Source organism: Anoplophora glabripennis, unplaced genomic scaffold (genome assembly GCF_000390285.2).
Source record: "Anoplophora glabripennis isolate ALB-LARVAE unplaced genomic scaffold, Agla_2.0 scaffold56, whole genome shotgun sequence".
NCBI lineage: Eukaryota > Metazoa > Arthropoda > Insecta > Coleoptera > Cerambycidae > Anoplophora > Anoplophora glabripennis.
In genome coordinates, this window is record NW_019416232.1 from 47423 (window position 1) to 71095 (window position 23673).

General features: G+C 29.5%; 1 protein-coding gene across 1 annotated transcript; it reads left to right on the top strand.

The window, feature by feature from the left end:
* On the top strand, window positions 1–23673 carry LOC108903645 (endothelin-converting enzyme homolog). The gene is made up of 15 exons (XM_018705885.1): window positions 1–169; window positions 7551–7611; window positions 12329–12423; window positions 12768–13064; window positions 13806–14064; window positions 14186–14384; window positions 14560–14942; window positions 15234–15330; window positions 18317–18493; window positions 19911–20070; window positions 21819–21867; window positions 21924–21991; window positions 22752–22882; window positions 23182–23346; window positions 23421–23673. Exons 1-15 carry the CDS (start codon window positions 112–114, stop codon window positions 23595–23597), a joined length of 2376 nt encoding a protein of 791 aa, XP_018561401.1. The 5' UTR covers window positions 1–111; the 3' UTR covers window positions 23598–23673.

The window sequence follows — 23673 nt, forward strand, 5'->3', positions numbered from 1 at the left end:
GCAAGTACAGTACAATACCTTCCTCTCTGTTTCTATTATCTATTGGAACTTTTATCGCGCAGGATGTAGCGCCTCGCAGGAAAGTTTGAATTCATAGTTTTGTGCTTTGCCATGGATAATTATGGATACCAACCGGAGGAGAATAACGGAAGGCCCTTTGCTATTACAAGTGAGTCTATTGTCTTTTGATGTAATAATAAAGAATTTTCTCTTAAGGTTTTCGCAATATTTATAAATTTATGAATAACAACTTTTTTATTCAAGGAATACACTTGTAAACGATTCATAGTGATAGTACTGATAGTAAAAAGTATGTAATGTACCAGAAAAAATTTAGCTTTCAATAAACAGTCATAAAAATGATATAGCAAATGTAGCCTTAGGTGAATAAAATGATACATAAATTATTAAGAAAAGTTTGGATTCAAATTTTATGGTTGCGTTCCAGTTTTAGAACTTGAAGGAAGTGACGCTAAGTTGGCAAATTGCAAATACGTGTCAATATTACGTGTATTTTCAATTGTTTTACTGCCCATGAAAATCTAGTTGACCTATCGGAAAATTAGTTATATCATATTGTAGGCAATTAAATTACCTACAATTTAAGGTACTTAAAATCATATTTCATAGATTTGTTAACTTTAAATTAAACGCGGAAAAATCAGTTTTCAAAAATGGCATATTATTATTGCAAAAAGCGATGGATGTTGATGGAATTTATGGAAAAGACGATCCAATGACCAACTTGTGTGTCAAAGGCCGATTCAACTGCCCGTGAAGTTTATATTTATTATTTATATTTATTCCTTTTGAATATTTAAAAATTTTCATTTGTAGTTTAATTATTTCTAATATACATATCCTGTAAATGTTGAAACATTTTTGGACAGCACCAAGAAATAACTCTTAATCTACGATAAATATATGTTTTGGTTCAATAAGAATCAACAAGAATTTTTACATTGATGTTCAAACACGTAATCCACTCATGGTAAATAAGCAATCCAATTGTTCAAATCGCTAATGTTTGCTTCATTTAAATATTCATGGAAACAAATTGTAGTATTATTTGTTAACGGTTGCATGTACATCTAAAAAAATACAAATTTTATAGGAACAATATTTACTGTTGCATCTTAAAACTTTTTCTGCAATTTTTTAAACAAATGACAATGAATACAGGGTATGACGACCTCCAGTAATAAAAATAAACAGAAAACCAAAAAGATTCCTAAGGTTTCTAAAGCGGACCCTAGACAGTGAAATTGTACAATATTGTTGACAGTTTGTGGACGACTTTGAAAAGTTGCACAATATATTGAGGAAATTGATGGTGATATATTGGCTATAGTTGATGGTACATTGCGGATTATTTGTTAATTTTGATTTCAACGATGTGTACTTAAACTTTATTTCACATAGTATAACAATCAAAGAGGAATACAGAAAGTTAATTTTGAAATACATAGAACTCTAAAGAGAATGCAGGGTTATAAAATGTAAAATCCGTATAGCAACACTATTAACAAAAATGAGTATACGACCACTTGCTTCTCAAGTACAAAGCAATATATCACGAAACTGAGAGGAATAAATATTTTGAATGAAGACGGACCAACTAAATCTATACATATAAAAATATGCTCTTAATGAAAAATACATTTGTTTGACAGTTGAAACTACCAGTATCCTTCCTCATTAATAAATCTTTTTTCAAATAATACATTTATATACCGATCAGAGGATTTAATCTCCAGTTTCATCTGAAGGAGAGAGCAATGTGTCTCTCAAAACGTCAAGAAATCTAACCAGACCGGAAATTATTGAACCATTGACAACTGCTATGGAAGCTTGTAGACCAACGTAAATAGAAGCGTTTTATTGCCGTTTGACCAATAGCAAGACACATTTTTGCATACTATAAACTGGTCGATGTTTAAGACATTTGCTTCTCTCTGACTTTTTCCTAAGAGGACATGCTAACACCTACTTTGATTAACTGTTCCATTTTTATTCAAACTAGTATATGCATATGCATGCAGTAAACGATAAAATCTGTACTTCACAAACATCGTTTTATGAAAAAAAGTTACTGTTTCTTTATAATGAGAGGAACGTCGCCGTTACACCCCATATATTATTTAGGACTTTTTTCAGAACAATATAAAGAGTATCTTAGCTGTACAACTGGACGAAATATTGCTAATTTGTAATTCCATTATTACCAATGGTTCATAGAGAGCAAATAGGTTGGGTAGTCCATCCTGTTTATTCAGTATTTGTCGACTAATTCAATATTGTTACACTCAAAATTAGATATGCAGTTAAGCAGAAAATTGCAGTTTAAATAGATTTATATTTATATTAAGACCACCAAGATAAATAGTTTCTCCTTCTTTTTTAATTACACATTTATATTATTGCCCCTGATACTTTTAATTAAAGATAATTTGAATAAATTTTACAATTTTTCATAAACACATCATCTTTAATAGGTATCAAATATCTAGATATCCTAAAATCCAATGAATACTAACGAAAAAATTCATTCTAATAGCTATAATGTCACTTTGGACGTGAACCTCAGCCACAATTCTTCTATTTCTGTACTTTCTATATTTTTTCATCGTTTTTTTAAAATTTAAAATCCTTAAACTAATGATAACTATCATTAGTCGATTATCTTTTCTTTAAAATGGACTTAAATAAGGATTTTTTTCAGAGGTGAAAAAAGTTAAAATAAAGGGTTTTTTCAAGATAACTCAAAAGGGGTAAGAGCTAAAAAAAAAGTTTCTTATACAAGTTGTAGAACATAAAATGAAAATTTGATTTTTATTGACTTTTTGTTGTACCATTAAAATTAACAGAGTTAGAGAGACTATAGAAGTTAGGGGATGATTTCAGAAATTTAAAAAATCATAAGCAGAAAAATTAATGAATTTTATATTTTTTTTTCAATTTGCTCTAAAAGATGTAAACTATCTTTTCAGAGAAATAGATATCTTTTTTAATTTTTAATAAAAAAGTTATAACAATTTCACAAAGCGAACGTGATTTTTTATCTTTGTCGTGAAACAAAATTTCGAAAGCAACTTTTCATTATTTTAAATAATCAATCGAATGGCATAAAACAAATTGTTTGTGTTAAAACATAAAAATTAACGATTAAAAAATTTAAATTGTTATAACTTTTTATTAAAAATTAAAAAATATATCTATATTTCTGAGCAGAAAGTTTATATTTTTTAGAGTAGATCGAAAAAAATATATAAAATTCATTAATTTTTCTACTTGTTATGATTTTTTAAATTTCTGAAATCATCCCTTAACTTCTAGTCTCCATAAGTCTGTTAATTTTAATAGTACAAGAAAAAGTAAAGGAACCATTTTTATGTAGAATTTTATGCTCTATAACTTTATGAGAAACTTTTTTCTAGCCTTTATCCCTTTTGAGTTATCTTGAAAAACCCCTTTATTTTACTTACCTTTTTTCACCCCTGGCAGGGGGTTGAAAGAAATGAAGCCTATGATATTTGTAATGATGAGAATTACTAAGTTTGAAACCTGGTGGGTTCTGTCTGACGAATGACTTTAACTGTTTACTACATTATTACTGGTCGAGACATTAGTTTGCAGAGCAGTTGTTTCCGTTCATATAATCAGATGAGAAAATGTAAATATGTGGTTTTGCAGTCCGTATGACGATATTTGGAATTAGTTTTTATCTGGTTTCTCAAGAAAAATACATTCATTTATCATTCATTTGAGCATTCTACGTACCGAAATTGTTTAATCTTTCGGAAAAGGTCTCTTTATTTTCACATTGAAAAGCTCCCCATTGACATTAAGTAGAAATATTTGAATACTGGAAGCATATATTATTTTCACAATATTAATTGACTTGTATTAGATATACTAATGCTTTTCATACCTATTTTAGATGAATAATCACATTCGTAATACGAGATAGAAATAACTAGCACTCTGAAATGGGTGGTCCAAATCTATAAAAAACGTACATAGAATATAAATTTCATTTCATATATAGGCAATTAGTGATTAGTAGAAAAATTCTTTGAGGTAGGGATACTTCAGTGAAAGAACTTGACGCTTATTTAGATGGTAATTGTAACTACAATACCCGCTTCCCCATATTAACGACAATATTAGTCCCAAATTGGAGAAGAAGGCTATTGTTTCCATGCTATTAAATAATGCCTTGCAACAGTAACCTATAATCTATAATGTTTCATGTCATATAATAAATATTAAAAGTTTTCGAATAAATTGTATATTAACATATGATTTTAATACAAAGAAAATTTCACAAATTGATTTTAATACATCAAGTATGTGTTTTTTCAGTAGGTACTTCTATTTGATTATCTTATTATTTTTGTTTTCGATAATTTTGAATTTATTTCTGTAGCATACTCTAGGTATATATTTGGAAAATATTTAGAATTATCTCAAATTGCTTAATATTGTTAAAGTATGAGTTAATAATAATTTTATGACATAATAATTTTAGGACATACATATATGACATAATTTTATAAATTCACTTGAAGACAGTTGAACATTGAGCTATATGTAGTTGTATCTTATTATGTCGTTTTCATTTGTGGCGGTTTTCCGTGATTATCGATTGACCACCTCTATAGTTACCTCTTGTCAATATAAACCCTTTATAAGACTTCAATAATATAGACGGAAATGTATTTGCATTTCTCATTAATTGAGCTGACTCACTGAGAAATCAATAAACGCATAGTATTACTTTAATATTAGTGCGAAGGATAACAATCTTGTATTTTAATCTTGGTATCATCTAGGTACTTTACTTTACCTTTTCCAAACATATTTCGGTAAATGACCAATTTAATTTCCGAAAGTCTCATCAATTTCATTTTAGTACCTAAATACAATTTCAAGAAGTATTATTTGCATTTCAGATTAGTCAGAAATGTTAATTAAATTTCAGAATAATAAATTTGGGAAATCTCAGTTATATTTTAGAAAGAATGAGCTGTTTTTCAGTACACATTAAAAGTACCTAAGATTATTCGTCGGCAGAATCACCAGACATAGATTGTAGCTCGCAGAGTAATTGCTTCTCATTAGTTAAAAAGGTTATTTCGCCTAGTGTGACACTAGCTATGCTCTCATAGTACTTACCTGCAGATTAATAATTGCAATTAAGATATGGCATACTTTATAGGTTTTATTTTATCCATACTCAGAATGTGTCGGTAAATAGACATCAAAATAGCATACTGATGAGAATTAAAAGTTCGAAAGAAATTGTAATTCAATGCTAAGTAGATCTGTAGTCAGTAGAGTGGTTATTTCCCACAATATATATCTATCATTAGGTGGTTAATAACTATACAGTTAACTTTTTATATAACATAGGAAGAAAGAAGTGTAATTAATTAAGATTTTTTAAGACGATATATTAAAGAAATTTTGATATATCCTCATAAATATATTTATGGTCTTCTTCTCTCTTTGCCCCTTCTATCCGATAAGGGCTTTAAACAATACTATTTCCTGTTATTCACATCTAGCTTATAAATTCAATATACGAGTACATACAGGTAGTTCACTCATATGACTATCGAGGAAAAGAAATCAGTGCTTGGAATATCATTCCGTATTAATGTTCTAGTTCAATTACATCGTGAATTATATCAGTATAATTTAAAGTTCTGTACAAATTCATGCTTTTTTTAAAATTGAATATAGCCAAGAGAATAGATTCGACTGTTTCGTAATTACGTACGTACCTATTGATGATTTTCTAATTTTGATGAATTCCACTCCACTGATAAGTTTTTATTTAAATTTTACATGGTTTTGGAATAATTGACCAAAACCTTGTAAATTGTTTTAGGATGTTACCTTTGTTTTTTTGTTTGTTTTGACGCGAAAAAGCCCTTTGCTTTGCTTTGCAAAGCTCGCAACTTTGCTTTTACACTCTGTATATGTAAATGCTTATATACAGTATGGTGTAAATGAATGGAATAAATTTGCAAATCAGAGACTTTGAACAAAAATCTTGAAAAGATACATTTTTATTTTTAAAAGTGCGTTGTGCGAGATATTTATTTTACATATGACTATATCTGTGTGACAGTGATGACGTCATCGATGTGTTCTTTTAGTACAAAAGTGGGAAATGCAATAACCCTTTTGAAAGGGCTTGTAATTCTCTAATTATTAATTAATTACAACAAAAAAATTATTTTTACCAATCCAAGTTACAATACATTATCAAACTGACGACCTTCAGTTATAATACAGTGAGAGAGACGATCAGTAAACTCTTTTCGAACTTTGTCTATAACTTCCGGAATTATTTGTGCAATTACCCTTAAATTAACACATTGTATACATAATCTTACTTACACAAAGTCAACTAAAACTGCAGCTGATATTCCAATATTATTTACATGTTTTTGAACAAATTGATGGGGTGTATTAAAATACATTTCCATTTAAAGTAACCCTTACTACTCTGCAATGCATGCAATATCGTAAATTGAAAACAATTTCGACGCCACAGGATTATCAACAATGTTGTGAATAATTAGCAAATAGTGTCTATTGCTATGTACCTACTAAATAAGATAACATATCATTAAAGGATAATAACGCTTTTAATGAAAAGCAAGCCAAACATCATTTTGTTTTAATGAACTTTCAGTGAAATTGCTTTTGTGTCAGCACCTAGCGGTCACAATCATTAATTAAAAAATATATATAAGTACCTCGAATTACAGTAAAATCCATATCAACGGTCTATACAAACAAATGTATTGTATTTAAATTATGTGCCTTTTCAAAAAAATTACTTTGTTTGGTTGTAGAATGTAGACAATAAAAGCCTTGTCAGTCAATGGAAATACCTCACAGGTTGTTTTATTAAAATTTGATTAAGTTGTGCTAATGTTGGCCGTTAAACATTAATAAATTTGCTACATAAATGTATTATTATAATGGTTTTGTTTAGTTTACTTGGGATGTAATAATAATATTGTATTAGGTACATCAAACCACCAAAATTTGATTTTATAAAAGATTATTATATTATGAAACTGGGCTGCTTTAACGGGGGGTTATAATTTTTATAGGTGGGTCCTTTGGGATCGGGTAATATTTAGTATTTAAATATTTTTAGTTTTTCATTTCACCTTTGGTGTAATCCGTCAATAAAAAAAAACAAGAGGAATTAGAAAACAACAAAGGAGAAGCTATGGACTTTCTCATAATTTGCTATTGCACTTTACGTTATTCAATAATATTTTAGCTTGCTTGTTGAGATTTTAAATTTGTTTATACAAAAATGTGTTTTACTTATGTATTTAACGGAAAACGTATTTTGTAGGTATATAAATTAAATACCTCTTTATTTATATTGTAGTACAGGAAATGGTTAAATAATCAATTTAATTTAAATAATAATTGAAATTAACCTATTCTATTTTAATCTAATTAAATTTAATTCTATAGTTATGCTAATTTATTGTCACTCATATATTTTTCAGGATATCCCTCCAGGACTGGACATAATGATTACTTAGTCGAAGTTAACTCTAGGTCAAAAATGTGAGTAATCGATATTTCTTACATTCATACTTTACCATCTTTGGAACGCTCTACTTGCGGTTATTAGTTGAAATATATTTATTTCGTTTGTATATTTTTGAGTACGTAGATCCTGGGTGTCCCACTAAAAAAATGACATTGCCAGTTTTAAGGTAAACACTAAATACAACAGCACATTATTGAATATACATTTAATTTGAAACGTACCAAATTTTAGTGTAATGATTTTTCGATTAAAATTTTTAAAAGGACAACTAAATCGAATTCTGTTAGAAAAATGGATTTCTTGCGGCGAAAACGAGCATTATTTGCGAATTTAAATGAGTGTATAAAACATTGAGTTATGTATTTTGGATATACCTTCTATATCATTTTTGGATTCTGCCTCGAATCAGTGTAGAGGAATTATTTGATATGTTGTCATTTCTATTCAGTTCTCACAATCAGTATGGTTCAGAATTATGTATATAACAAGAGTCTAAAATGAAATTTATCAACATCAATTAAAAGAAATATTTGTACAACTAATTTCCGTTCATTGGTGTCAACATAGCAATTAATTTCTTCTTAACTACGATTGCTCCACTAGCATGTTCTTTACTACAACGTGATATTTTAAGGCTAAAAACATAATTATGTGTTCATTACNTCGCAACTTTGCTTTTACACTCTGTATATGTAAATGCTTATATACAGTATGGTGTAAATGAATGGAATAAATTTGCAAATCAGAGACTTTGAACAAAAATCTTGAAAAGATACATTTTTATTTTTAAAAGTGCGTTGTGCGAGATATTTATTTTACATATGACTATATCTGTGTGACAGTGATGACGTCATCGATGTGTTCTTTTAGTACAAAAGTGGGAAATGCAATAACCCTTTTGAAAGGGCTTGTAATTCTCTAATTATTAATTAATTACAACAAAAAAATTATTTTTACCAATCCAAGTTACAATACATTATCAAACTGACGACCTTCAGTTATAATACAGTGAGAGAGACGATCAGTAAACTCTTTTCGAACTTTGTCTATAACTTCCGGAATTATTTGTGCAATTACCCTTAAATTAACACATTGTATACATAATCTTACTTACACAAAGTCAACTAAAACTGCAGCTGATATTCCAATATTATTTACATGTTTTTGAACAAATTGATGGGGTGTATTAAAATACATTTCCATTTAAAGTAACCCTTACTACTCTGCAATGCATGCAATATCGTAAATTGAAAACAATTTCGACGCCACAGGATTATCAACAATGTTGTGAATAATTAGCAAATAGTGTCTATTGCTATGTACCTACTAAATAAGATAACATATCATTAAAGGATAATAACGCTTTTAATGAAAAGCAAGCCAAACATCATTTTGTTTTAATGAACTTTCAGTGAAATTGCTTTTGTGTCAGCACCTAGCGGTCACAATCATTAATTAAAAAATATATATAAGTACCTCGAATTACAGTAAAATCCATATCAACGGTCTATACAAACAAATGTATTGTATTTAAATTATGTGCCTTTTCAAAAAAATTACTTTGTTTGGTTGTAGAATGTAGACAATAAAAGCCTTGTCAGTCAATGGAAATACCTCACAGGTTGTTTTATTAAAATTTGATTAAGTTGTGCTAATGTTGGCCGTTAAACATTAATAAATTTGCTACATAAATGTATTATTATAATGGTTTTGTTTAGTTTACTTGGGATGTAATAATAATATTGTATTAGGTACATCAAACCACCAAAATTTGATTTTATAAAAGATTATTATATTATGAAACTGGGCTGCTTTAACGGGGGGTTATAATTTTTATAGGTGGGTCCTTTGGGATCGGGTAATATTTAGTATTTAAATATTTTTAGTTTTTCATTTCACCTTTGGTGTAATCCGTCAATAAAAAAAAACAAGAGGAATTAGAAAACAACAAAGGAGAAGCTATGGACTTTCTCATAATTTGCTATTGCACTTTACGTTATTCAATAATATTTTAGCTTGCTTGTTGAGATTTTAAATTTGTTTATACAAAAATGTGTTTTACTTATGTATTTAACGGAAAACGTATTTTGTAGGTATATAAATTAAATACCTCTTTATTTATATTGTAGTACAGGAAATGGTTAAATAATCAATTTAATTTAAATAATAATTGAAATTAACCTATTCTATTTTAATCTAATTAAATTTAATTCTATAGTTATGCTAATTTATTGTCACTCATATATTTTTCAGGATATCCCTCCAGGACTGGACATAATGATTACTTAGTCGAAGTTAACTCTAGGTCAAAAATGTGAGTAATCGATATTTCTTACATTCATACTTTACCATCTTTGGAACGCTCTACTTGCGGTTATTAGTAGAAATATATTTATTTCGTTTGTATATTTTTGAGTACGTAGATCCTGGGTGTCCCACTAAAAAAATGACATTGCCAGTTTTAAGGTAAACACTAAATACAACAGCACATTATTGAATATACATTTAATTTGAAACGTACCAAATTTTAGTGTAATGATTTTTCGATTAAAATTTTTAAAAGGACAACTAAATCGAATTCTGTTAGAAAAATGGATTTCTTGCGGCGAAAACGAGCATTATTTGCGAATTTAAATGAGTGTATAAAACATTGAGTTATGTATTTTGGATATACCTTCTATATCATTTTTGGATTCTGCCTCGAATCAGTGTAGAGGAATTATTTGATATGTTGTCATTTCTATTCAGTTCTCACAATCAGTATGGTTCAGAATTATGTATATAACAAGAATCTAAAATGAAATTTATCAACATCGATTAAAAGAAATATTTGTACAACTAATTTCCGTTCATTGGTGTCAACATAGCAATTAATTTCTTCTTAACTACGATTGCTCCACTAGCATGTTCTTTACTACAACGTGATATTTTAAGGCTAAAAACATAATTATGTGTTCATTACCCCATGAGCTAAAATAAAACTTCAGTACCATTAAATTTGAAGTTAATTAATTAATTAATTAATTTACATATCGGGTATCCCAAAATTAACGCAAGATTTGATTTGATTTGTGACATTTATGCGGTAAAATGTTGCCAACGAAAAAAAAAAAAACCGAAAAACCGAACAGTCAAAGGTGATAAAAAAGAAGCGCTACACGAAAGAAGAACACCTTCTCCATTGTTGAGAAATATTTTAAAAATAATGAAGGTTTGGTAGTTACAGTCGCAATTTTTGTATAAAATATGGTCGGAATAATGATTTAACTTAATTGAAAAATTCAGGAAGACTAGATCAATTAGTGATCTTAAACACTCTGGTCGTCATTCAACACGTCGAAGCAGTTCATGAGAGTATCGCTGAGAGTCCTGGGGGCATCAATTCGGCACCGTGGTCAAGAATTGGACATTTCGAGAAGCTCTCTACAGCGCATTCTTACGAAAGATTTTTATTTTCTTGCTTACAAAGTTCAGTTGACTCAAGCACTGAAACCTACTGATCACGCAGAGCTAAGAGAATTTGTTGAATGGATAATTTAACAAGTGGATGCTGATTTTTCGAACAAAATAATCTTCAGCGATGAGGCTCATTTTCATCTTAATGGCTTCGATAATCGACAAAATTGTCGCGTTTTTGGTACAGAAAATCGACGAGTGATTGTTGAAAAACAAATGCGTCCACAACGTGTCTCTGTTTGGGCTGGAGGCATCATCGGAATATTCTTTTTCGAAAATGCGGCTGGGCAGGCAATAACAGTTAATGGTGTTCGCTATCGCGACATGATAATCCAGTTTTTTGTGCCTAAAGTGCAAGATATGGATGTAGACGACGGATGTGTGATTTCAACAAGACTGTGCCACATGCCATACAGTCAAGGGAAACAATTCAATTACTGCATGAGTCATTCCCTGGTCGTGAAATTTACAGGTTTAATCGATATGCTGTTTCATACATAAATGTATACTTTATGAATAAATAGATGTATAATTTACGAGTAAAAACCTGCGTTTTCTATTAAAATTACGACTTGTGTGAATTTTGGGATACCCTTTATATTCTAATTTAGTGATTTGACAGTGATTTTTAAATCTCAAACAGTTGCAACTTTAACAATTGTCAAAAGCGTGTCGAATTATATGTATCGAACAAAAAAATGTAGGGTATTTCTTTTAAAATTCTTACGGTTTGTAATTATCGAAATGTAACACGAAAAATAGAATACATACTTAGCATAATATTTTTTAACTTATATTAATTACGAAAGATAGAGCGCTTATATAGTCTCACCCTATAGCTACCAAAAATTACGTATTTATCTACCATTTGAAATAAGTTATGGAGATTCTTATAGATTCTTACAGCTTTTAAAACTTGAAGCTGTTCAGTATCTTCGAAACGCCGAGTTTAACTATAGAGGATGCTACAAGAGCAAAGAGGGTAGGTCAAAGAATCCTAGGTAAGGCTAAGGACAAAGTGTTCAAACTTATCCGGAAAATAAACTTAAAACGTTTTGGCAAATTTGATTCCCTCTAGATACTAGAGGATAGAGGTAAATTTAGTTGTCATGTTATTTTTATTTCAAGGATCTCTAATTCCATATACACTGAATATTGTTTAAATTATATCTAAAAATAAAGACTTTTTACGAACTTTTGTTAGTTTTGATCGAAATCATAATGATTATTATTAAATCTATAGATTTATTATATTAATAAATACTTTATTTTCAGATTCAAGAAATCAGCATTTTACAAAAGGCTGTCGATTTTATTACTTCTAGTAGCCATAATTTTTTTAATTGCATTAATTGTGATATCTGTGTTATGTAAGTATTACAAGTCTATCTGTTTTAGAAAATCAAACTGTATTATGGTATTTTTGTTAAATACATATGGAACAATATGAAAAAAGAAATGAAAATTTGTACAACCGTTTAGATTTTCTGCCGTATCTAAACGAGAACAAAAATTTTGGGGTTTATTTAAAAGGTTTGTTAGGAAATTATGATAATTTTCTCAAAAAAAGTTCCTCCAATGTCATTCATTAAATATGGGGCTATATTTAAGAACGCTTTAAAAATATTTTTTATGGTATTACCAAATATCAATGTTTTGTACACCAACATCGAAGTGCTGTTATGTTTTTTCTTTATTTGGATATGGATTTCAGACACAAAACCGAAACCAAAGATCTGCACAACAGATGAATGTCTAAGGGCTGCTACCAATATAAAATATTCACTAGATTTTACTGCAGATCCATGTAGTAATTTCTATCGATATACATGCGGCAAATGGCCCGAAGAACATCCAAATCATGGATGGTGGAGTTCCTTCTCTAGTTTTACTACTATTAGTGAAAAAGTAGCTATTGCTTCTTTAAATGCTTTAACTTCCGAACCGTCAAAAAATGAACCAGAGGCCATACAGAAGAGTAGAGATTTCTTTAAGTCGTGTATGGATATTGGTAGGTATTTCTTTAATCAATTTCTTTTTATAGTTCTGTTTATTATAAAGGCGTAAACATAACAGCTTTCAGAATATAAACGCCAAGATGCAGAAATGAACTGGTAGAAAATATATTTACATCAGTGTTGTTCCAGAGCTTAAATAATTTGTAATAGAATCTATAGAAAATCGTAATAGATTGACAGAAAACTGTAATAGGATTTGTTCGTTGACTGAAATTTACCGTTTTCACATCTTTAAACTTTAGCTTACTCTGTGATTTAACATTTTATTTTTTAACAAAAGTTTGTTTTTATTGAGTAAAGTTTCGTTTTGTTATAATTATATTTTATTTTAGTGTTATTGTTTCTTCAAGGGAATCATATGTATTTTTGTGTTCTTTGGTTGAAATAAATTTATAAAGATTCTGTGGTTTTTCATCTCCAGAATTTCCTTACTGTCGAACTAAAAATTCAATAGGCTTTTTTTTGCAAGAATTGCAAGTGAAGTCCATGTGATAACTAAGATCAAAAGAGATAGAAATAGTAACTACAAGTCAAATATTCACCAATATTCAATCGCGAAAAAAAGCCTAATAGTGTAATAGATTTTGACAACTTAGTAATAGGGTAATAGAATTTTCTCAAATGTAATAGATCTAGTACAATTGTAATAGCTGAAACGACACTGATTTACATTGACGATATATCCTCATTTTAGCTTATTTGTATTGTTGAATCAATAATTGTACAATTTTTAGATGCTTTAGATCAACTTGGAATAGGCGTTATGAATAAATATTTAAAGAGGGCAAGGTTACCAGTGATTCCTAGTTTATTTACAGTAACTGATACCGAAAAGGAAACTTTCACTTTCAACTGGATGAAAACCGAAACGCTGATTAAGCAAATTTTCATGATGGATGTATTTATTGGATTTGCAGTCGATGCCAACATTTATAATGGTTCAGAGAATGTCATTTTTGTGGGACAATTGTATCAAAAATGTCCATTACCAAGGTAAAAGCACACATTTTCACTCGCACTTACTTGTTTGGTGTAGATAGTGTTTTTATTTTTACATGATTTACCAAATTTTCTCTCATTCCAAATCCATATAAAAAAATTAAAACATTTTTAGTCCTGCTAAAAGGAACAAAATGATTCATTCGAAGATCGATGACAACGATAATGAGGATACACTAAGACAACTAAATTCAAAAATATTGAAATATATAATAAAAGAAATAATTGTTAATAATACGTCAGCCCAACCCGATGAAACGATTTTGCAAGAAGCTGTAGATGTGATTTTGAATATTTCGGACTATATAGAAGAGGCAAGTGTGATGGTTATTATTTTATTAAATAAACTAAAGTTCGCATTAAAGGAAAAATTACATTTAAACATTTACACAGAAAGCGCATTTTTAGTATTTAATATATTTTTTTTCTTTGATATTTCATAGATGTAAGGTATTTTCTGTATAGTAAATATAAATATTTCAATTTCAGTTGAATATGAATTACACAGATTCCGATGCTACTGAAGAGGACACATATTCCATAAGCTTCAGTTATCTTCAAAAAGAGACTGATAACTTTCTAGGAAAACCTAATCCTGACTTTTGGGCAAATTATTTCAAGGATCTCTTCGCTGGTACAAATGTTACGATACAACCGGAAACAGATGTATTATATACCTCCGAATTAGAGATACAGTATTTGTTAAGAATAGTAAAATACGTTTTAGCAACGCCAGAAATATACATAGAATTGTATATGTGGTGGGTGACTGTCTACGCCATGATTATCAACACGACTTCAGATGTTGTCGAATATATTAATAAACACTTGGCGTACTATAGTAATGGAGTCACTAACATCGCACGATCAAGGTAAGTGTGATTTAAATTGGAAGGTGTTAGGTTTTCCTCTTAGAGTCTTTGAGTTTCATATTGCATTCTATGAATAATTACTTTGTTGTCGGCAATAAACATCATTTTGGGCGAATAGTTATTTGAAATAAGCAAGTGTTAATTCAGATTTTGAATGAAAATATATTAGAATTATTTTACCAATTTCAGCTACTTAGTTTCATTTTGGAGAGTTAAGTTTTGAAGTAGATTATTCGTATTGATGATGGAAAAAATATTAATAAAATATAAGGGATTTTTCTTTATTTTTAGGTCTTTGGAATGCGCACTCTTGGTAAACAATTATATGGGTTATGCCGTGAGTTACGTACTAGCAGACGAATCCTTTCCTACAAATACTAAACCAAAAGTTAGTTTAATAATATAATAATAATGAAACGTTTATCCTTGGGTAAAAATGTACCTTTTATGTTTCGAATTCACTTCATTTCAAATTTTTATTTTCTGATATATGGAAAGAATATTGCCTTGGATCAAGAATACATTTATTTAAGCATAGTGAAGAAATGTTAGCTCAGTTCTAGACTGTGCTGTGTTTCTACATAGAGTGTCCATGGCATGTATGTTCTACATATAATATTATAATACACCAATATACACCCAAAAATTTGTGTTGAAAGTTAGTTTGCGCAACCTCATGAGGATTATCGTTAGTACCTACAAGGGTAAGAATGATGAAAATTGGTCTTATTTACAGTAACTACAATTTTATAAATAAAATTAATGCGATTTGCATAAAAGAAACATGCAGAAATTCAGTATTTGTAGAAAATCTGTCATTGTTAATTTTTGTACTCGTTGGACATGAAGACAAAAGTGCTATTTTAGATACATCAATTGAACTGATAATTAGGTTTATATCGGAATTATCATCACAAATATATATTGTCAAGTCTTTCTGCCTGGAATAATACTACCAGTATCCAAAATACGCTGGGAGACCGCAACAAATTACCTAGTTTGTGATATATACCTATCTGGATATCATTTATTATAAATATGTCGTGGCACAGAAAAGTTGCATTTTGTTTCACTGCAAAAATGATAATATGTGATATTCGTGTATGTAGGCCAGGAAATATAGAGTTGGACGCTACTTTTTGTTTCGGCAAGCTGAATTTATCACTATAGATGCTAAATATTATGTACAATAACATATTAGTTTCCACAGTCATAAAAATGGGGGGAAGATTGTTTTCAGGGTGGTTAATTGTACAATTTTTACGTAAATTCACGTTTTTTGCTTATAAGTTTTTTTCGTTCATTTCCACGAGAAAAAAGTAAGGTACTTTTTTTTCCTCTTCAAAAGACCTACAAAACTAGTCCTCGAGCGTCAAAAAATATTGATTAGATTAAAAGTTATAAACAGTTTATTTATGACTTTTGAATTAAACATTTATAAACTGTGTTATTATTACCAGAACGTTTTGGCATCGCATCCTGTCATTCCTTATCACTGTTTAATAACTCAGACGAAATCAGGAATCGGTATGTTGAATAGTTTACAAGTTATGGCCTTATAAACGAATTAACTAATTATTAGTCTGGACGATCCCGAGGATCTTCCACAATGGCATTGATTTTTTTCACGGTAGATTTCATAACAATACATTGAAATCTATAATTTTGTTTTATTTCAAATTTGCAACCTGGACATTTTTTTTTAATTTTTAGCCTTAGTGGTAAAATGAAATATACGACGTACGAGCGTGATATAGTTATACAGGGTGTAACTAAATAAGTGTAAAACATTTAAGGGGGTGATTCCTCATCGAAAAAAATATAGGATCTTTCATATAAAGAAACTTCATTGGAGCATCCCTTGTTAAGATACAGCCCCTTAAAGGGGGTACATAAAATTTGTTTAACAATTTTTTTCACAAGCACTAAACAAGTTACAATATTGAAATTAACCTGACATTTTCTNTATAAACAGAAGAAGTTAATTTATGACTTTTGAATTAAACATTTATAAACTGCCTTGTTATTACCAGAATGTTTTGGCATCGCATCCTCTCATTCCTTATCACTGTCTAATAACTCACACGAAAACTGGAAACGGTAAGTTGAATAGTTTACAAGTTATGGCCTTATAAACAAATTAACTAATTATTAGTCTGGACGATCCCGAGGATCTTCCACAATGGCATTGATTTTTTTCACGGTAGATTTCACAATACATTGAAATCTATCATTTTTTTTAAATTTCAAATTTGCAACCTGGACATTTTTTTTATTTATAGCCTTAGCTGTAAAATGAAATATACGACGCACGAGCGTGATATAGTTATATATTATTACATATTCGGAAAGCTTATGAAAAGAGAAGAGAAAAATCGTCAAGATTCGTTAAAAAACAACGGAGTTGCAGACTGTCAGATATATTGTTTTCAAGCGAATTTCGCTTATTTAACAGCAGGACTATGAATATTATCGTCATTTTCTTCGGACTCGCTGTCGTTCGCTTCCCCCACCCTTTCGCCGCGCCACGACTAGCCGAAAATCAAGCGACCCACTGACTTTTGACAATATTTCTTATGCACTTAACATACTTCCACAAATAAAATATTATTATTTGGGAAAGTACTCGGCTTGCCGGTTATGACATTTTTTTTGCCGCTACCTACCTAATTTGTTTAACAATAGGCCCTCAACTTTGACAGTCAATAAAAAATCAATTAATAAAGAAAAACCGAGAATAATGTACGGATAACATTTAAGCTTTTATGCTAAGGAGCATGGTATAGGAACATTTCTTTTATTGTCACAGATTTTTTCTGTTTTTCCTTTTCTAGTATTTCAACACTTTTACATGTCTTGTATGTTTTCCACATTTTCTCATCATTGCTGTTCCCTATAGTTACCCCTTATTTCAAATATTATTTATATTACTGCATATTTTAAAAAAATAATAAAGAAATAAACTAATTAAAATTGCCACCTCTTCTAGCTTTGACAGAAAAGTAACGTATAGTAAAAACTTTAAATTAATTAATTTGCACATATTCCTTTTCTTAACAAATCCCATAATGCTTGCACAACACTTTTACGAAAAACTCTTAATTTTGAAATAAATGATACTTTCCTTGATACTACTATGTTTCAGTTTAATACTTCAACTATTCTCGATTAACAATTTATGGAGAGGTCGAAGTTTGAATTTAAACTTCTTAAAGTTTTTTTTCTAGAAAACTGTTCGAAAAGTTTAGAATCTATGTTGTATAAAACTATACATGCAAGTAAATGTGTTCTTGTTACGAGACATTCCTTTTTCAATTTGTAAATTGATGTTAAAAGGATAGCCTTAAGAACAAATTGTTATAAGATGTTTTTAGGTAGAGAAGATGATCAGTGAAATAAAGAACGCTTTCGTGCAACATGTGGAGAGCATAAACTGGATGGATTCCCAAACAAAGAAAGTAACTTTGGAGAAAAGTAAAGAAATGATTACTTTTATTGGATATCCTGACTGGCTCTTTGAAGAAGGTCGGGTGGATGACTACTACAAAGATGTACGTAATAATAATGAAATATCTCTTACAAATAGTTACATGCGTAAAAGTTCGATGTCGCTTCAAGGTGTAAAACAAATCGCTACAATAAAATTGATATCTAGCATAGTATTTCTTGTCAAATAATATTATGTACTCTGAAGATTGAAGGCATTGTCATGTTCCTCTTGAGAAAAGAAAGTACAACAGCTTGTAAACGTAAATCATTCCATTCATGAAACCGTATTAATTCTAAAGAAAACTATTTGCATTATATTAGAAAAAAGAGGGAATACCAGTGGTGAAGGGGATATCTAAAAAAGAATCTGCTCTTCCACTGCATTAATGTGGAGCAATAACTTTTTTTAAGTGACATAAACTGTTGTGGCATTCATTAGCGTAGTGAGTAACATTATGAAAGTAATGATTAATCTTAAATCATTAAACATCAAGTCACTAATTAAGTTTGACGAATAGAATCCACTTCCCAACGATTACGTAAACCAGTGTTACATTCACTTAAATCCGCTGAAAAAGATTATCGGATATTTCGTATTAGTTTTACTGTACTTTAAATACTGAGATAAGTCATTAATGATAAAATCTTCAATTATATATTCAATGTGAATCAACATAAAGTGCAATAAATTAGGAACTGATTTTACTCATAAAAATGTTAGTTCCTGTGACACTTTTTGGGAAATTCAATGGTAACGGAGGTACGCAGTTTTAAAGTTGTTTTCTTATAATTGACCTTTTGCTAGAACCATTTGTTCCATCAAGCGACATTTTTCAAATTTGGAACAATTAAAAAAATGTTGAAACCCGTAATGGCCTTTATTGAGTAAAGAATTGATCACAACTTATTTAGTTGCAATTTCTAAAAAAATGAATCAGCTTATTAAAGATAGTATAAAAATCGTACAAAAAAGTTAGTTTCCTGTTGACGTACCTATTAATATTTTAATAACAAAATAGTTTAATCGAAGAAAAATGATGGCAAAATATAATTTCAAAAAAAATCAGTTTGAGGTTGATTAATAGTTCTCGAAAAAGCATCATAAGAACTCATCTCATTATTATTATTATTATTACCCGTATGTGTTAGATACCAAAGAAAGCAAATTTTTATTATTTACATAATGCGAGTAACGATTTACTAGAGGTTGAAAAGTCCTTCTAATTTGAAAATTTTCAATTTTTCAAGAACCATTGAATGTATAGACTAATTTGGTAAAGTGTAGTTTCTTCGCAGTAATACTTTTATGTAAATTTTGATCAAAAATTAGTCAGTGGCGTCGGAATTAGGAAAAAGAGATAAATTAACCCTAAAAATTTGTCGCAACTTTGCTGTTATGAATTGAATGAAACGCAAAACATTTTTTTGTTAAATTTTGAAACGGCAATGCAATCATTCTCACTATATACATTTTTACAGGTTACAGTGAAATCAGACACGTACTTAGACAATATGATGAGTGCAATTCTCTCTCATAATTTGAGAAAATTTAGTTCTCTGAGGGTTAAGCACGAAAGGGACTGGTACGCTGAGCCTATCGAAGTCAACGCTTTTAATTCCTTCTCTGACAATGCTATAAGTAAGTACAGGGCGATTCACTGTTAATGTGGGGGGGGGAACCCCCCACATTAACTTTTTTGTTTTTAGAGTTATAAAAAAATGTGAAATACACAAGTGGCACGATTTTTTTATATTTTTTTCGAAAATGATAATAGAGAAGCAAAGTACAAACGAAATGGTCGCGGATGTTAACTTTGTTAATTTAAATGGAACACCCCGTATATTACTGTCTTTACATATTTGGGTAAAACGTTCCCTGTCGAGCATAGACAAATAGGATTTATTGGGTCCATCTCTAACAATAAGCGGAATACTATTAAAAAAGAAGTTTTTTTATTAAGAAAATAAGATATCTTGTATTTGTTAGACCTCTTTCAGGCATTTCTGCAGCGCAATGTAAGGGTTAGTTCTAACCGAAAAGGCAGTTCTTAAAATAAAAAGTTAGTTCTAAAAGTTAAAAAGGGCAGTTGCAAAATTTGATTGCTTGAAGTACTATGGAATTGAAATTTCATGAATACTTGTTAAATGCCGGTCCTCTAAAAGGTTAATAAATAAATAACATAACATAAATTTATTGAAATAAAACAATGACTATGTATTTTGAGTACATTACATGAACATTTAAAATTAATAAACTGGAAAGGATATAACAAAGAATTAGAGTTTCTTGTCTGACATTTACTGTTATTTGCACAAATCGAATTTTTCGGACGCTTTCTAGTTCTTAAAATTCCTTAGATTATCCCCTGCATTTCTGCCTTTTTCCAATTACATAAGGATTTGCAGATTTAGTTGTAATATATTTTGACATACCATATGGTCCAAAATGAGAATAGGTACTTTAACTATTTTTTACTAATTAGGCCGTGAGAGGCCTAACTCATTGTCAATGAGTCGTTGACAATGTTATTTGGTAGACCGTGACAGTGATAGGTAATGTTATGACAACATTGTTATTGTTTGACACTTTCTGTTATTAATTAAAATGGCTTACAAAAAGTAGAAAATTGAAATATTATAGGAATTAAAATGGAGCAAAGTTCTTCTCCATACTCTATTTTAATTCCTAATAATATTTCAATTATCTACTTCTGTGTAACCCATAGATATTAATTAAATAATAATACAAACTGTCAATCAGTAACAATGTTATCATGGCATTACTACCTGTTACTGTCACGACCTACCATATAACATTGTCCATGAGTAATTAGGCCTCTAAGGCCTAATTAGTGAGACTTAGTTAAATTATCTATACGCATTTTGGACCGTATCAATGTCCGATATGTCAAAATATATAATTAAATTTGTAAATCCTTACGTAATTGGAAAAAAAAGCAAAAATGCCTGAAAAAATCTGAAAAATCTGAAAATCTGAAATGCCTGACAAGAAGTCTTATTTTCTTAATAAAACAAAACTTCTTTTCGTTCTTTAATAGGATCTCGATTATTGTTAGAGATTGACCCAACAAACCCTATATGACTATGCTCGACAGAGAACGTTCTATTCAAATATGTAAAAATATCCATTTAAATTAACAAAGTTAACACCCGCGGCCATTTTGTTTGGACTTCATTTGTTCTTCTACTGTCATTTTCGAAAAATTCATGAAAAATTGTGCAACTTTTGTATTTCACATTTTTTTATAACTCTTAAAACAAAAAAGTTAAAGAGGGGTCAAAATATAGTCAATCACCCTGTACAAGTTGTATACTTTATATTGTAAATGTTCAGCTTATTACATCTTAGAAATTATATAATTTCAGACGTTCCAATGGCGATTTTGAATTTTCCTGTGTATAACTTAGGATTGGAGTAAGTTGAAATTATAAATATTTTGCGTTAAGAAATTATTGTTAATGCTATTTCAGGGTTTTGAATTATGGTTCCATAGGGGCCATTTTAGGACATGAATTAACCCACGGTTTTGATAACATGGGTATGATAAAAACTTTTTATTTCCTGTTATTATTTATTTTAATATTATAGAAACAGTATCTGGCTAATCTCAAAATAAACAACTTATAAACAACTTATAACTTATTACAACTTATAAACAACTTATAAACTTGAAGAAAAAAATTCATTCCATTTATAGGCAGCTTTTAAGGTAAACTTTTTGCAATCGACCATATATTCAAGACCTACATCCTATTAAAAATAAATCTCCTAATATCTAAACACCTTGTATTATGTAAAATGAAAAATTCCCGTAATGAAAATACTCATGTAGAGATAGAAAAAGGATGCGATTGGATTATATATTATTTACCAATACCAATACCAATATTTACCAATTTGGGATAGACTTGGTTAAAAAAAGAGATATATTCAATATTTGAATATTTTGGATTATTGGTTTGCTTTTCTAGAAATGTCGGAAATGTATGTTGTTTAACCTTTTGTTCTAGTTAATTTACGAGAAAAAATAGTAATAATTATTTGAAGGACGATGATGGTCCAATATATTTTTTAATTTCTCTACTTATTACCACGCATCTGCCTCTATTTAGTTCTTTGTGAATTAATGTGAACGTCAATCAATAATAATCAGGTCAATTTTAATATCTACCTCCATTTAAGTAGATGTGAGTAGTAGAAGTATTTACATTGATATTAATGTCTGTTGAAATATTTAATCCAATCTGACTCTCATGTTATATCGATTAGTTTTATTAACTGAAACAATTTTATTTCAGGGAGAAAGCACGATAAATATGGCAATCACGTTCAGTGGTGGACCAATAAGACTATAGAAACTTTTGAAAATTTAACAGAATGCTTTATTAAGCAATACGACAATTTCACAATTGAAGGTGTGGAGGGTCATGTAAGCAAATTAGTTTTGGTATTAATTTTATCGGGAAACAAATATTTGAAAGATATGGAAATATCCTAGAATTTCTCAATTGTTTGAAACTAACAAAATTTATCATTGATATTTCACTTTAGTTTCTGAATGTTTAAATAACTGAATTATATAATGTATTTGTTTATAGAAAGTAATCTATACTTGAAGTACTTAGGTCTACAGAGCTTATAGAATAGGCAACCAACATTGATCAAATTTATATGATGCTTTAGAATTAATTTGTAGATTTGTTAATAATAATTTTAAGTTCTTTTTAGGTGAAAGGAAAAAATACCCTCGGAGAAAATCTAGCGGATAACGGAGGACTGAACCAAGCCTTCACAGCTTACAAGAAATATATTAATGAATTCGGCGAGGAACCAAAATTGCCTGGTTTTGAGAATTTTACAAGCAGTCAAATGTTTTTTATTGCTTATGGAAGTGTAAGTGAAAATATTTTTGTTCTGAATACAATTAATCAATTACCACATAGAATAAATAAAATTGTCTTCTTCAGATTTGGTGTGAGTCTACCACTGTTCAGGATCTTCAGGATCAGTTAGAGTACGATGAACATTCTCCAAATTCGGTAAGAGTAATTGGAACATTGCAGAATTCCGAAGACTTCGCTAAGTCATTTAATTGCCCCAAAGGAAGCCCAATGAATCCGTACAAAAAATGTAAAATTTGGTAACCACTTTGCCGAGTGTTAATTGTGTGATATTTTCAGTAGCTTTAACTTTGTGAACATTAAATAATTTGTGGTTTGA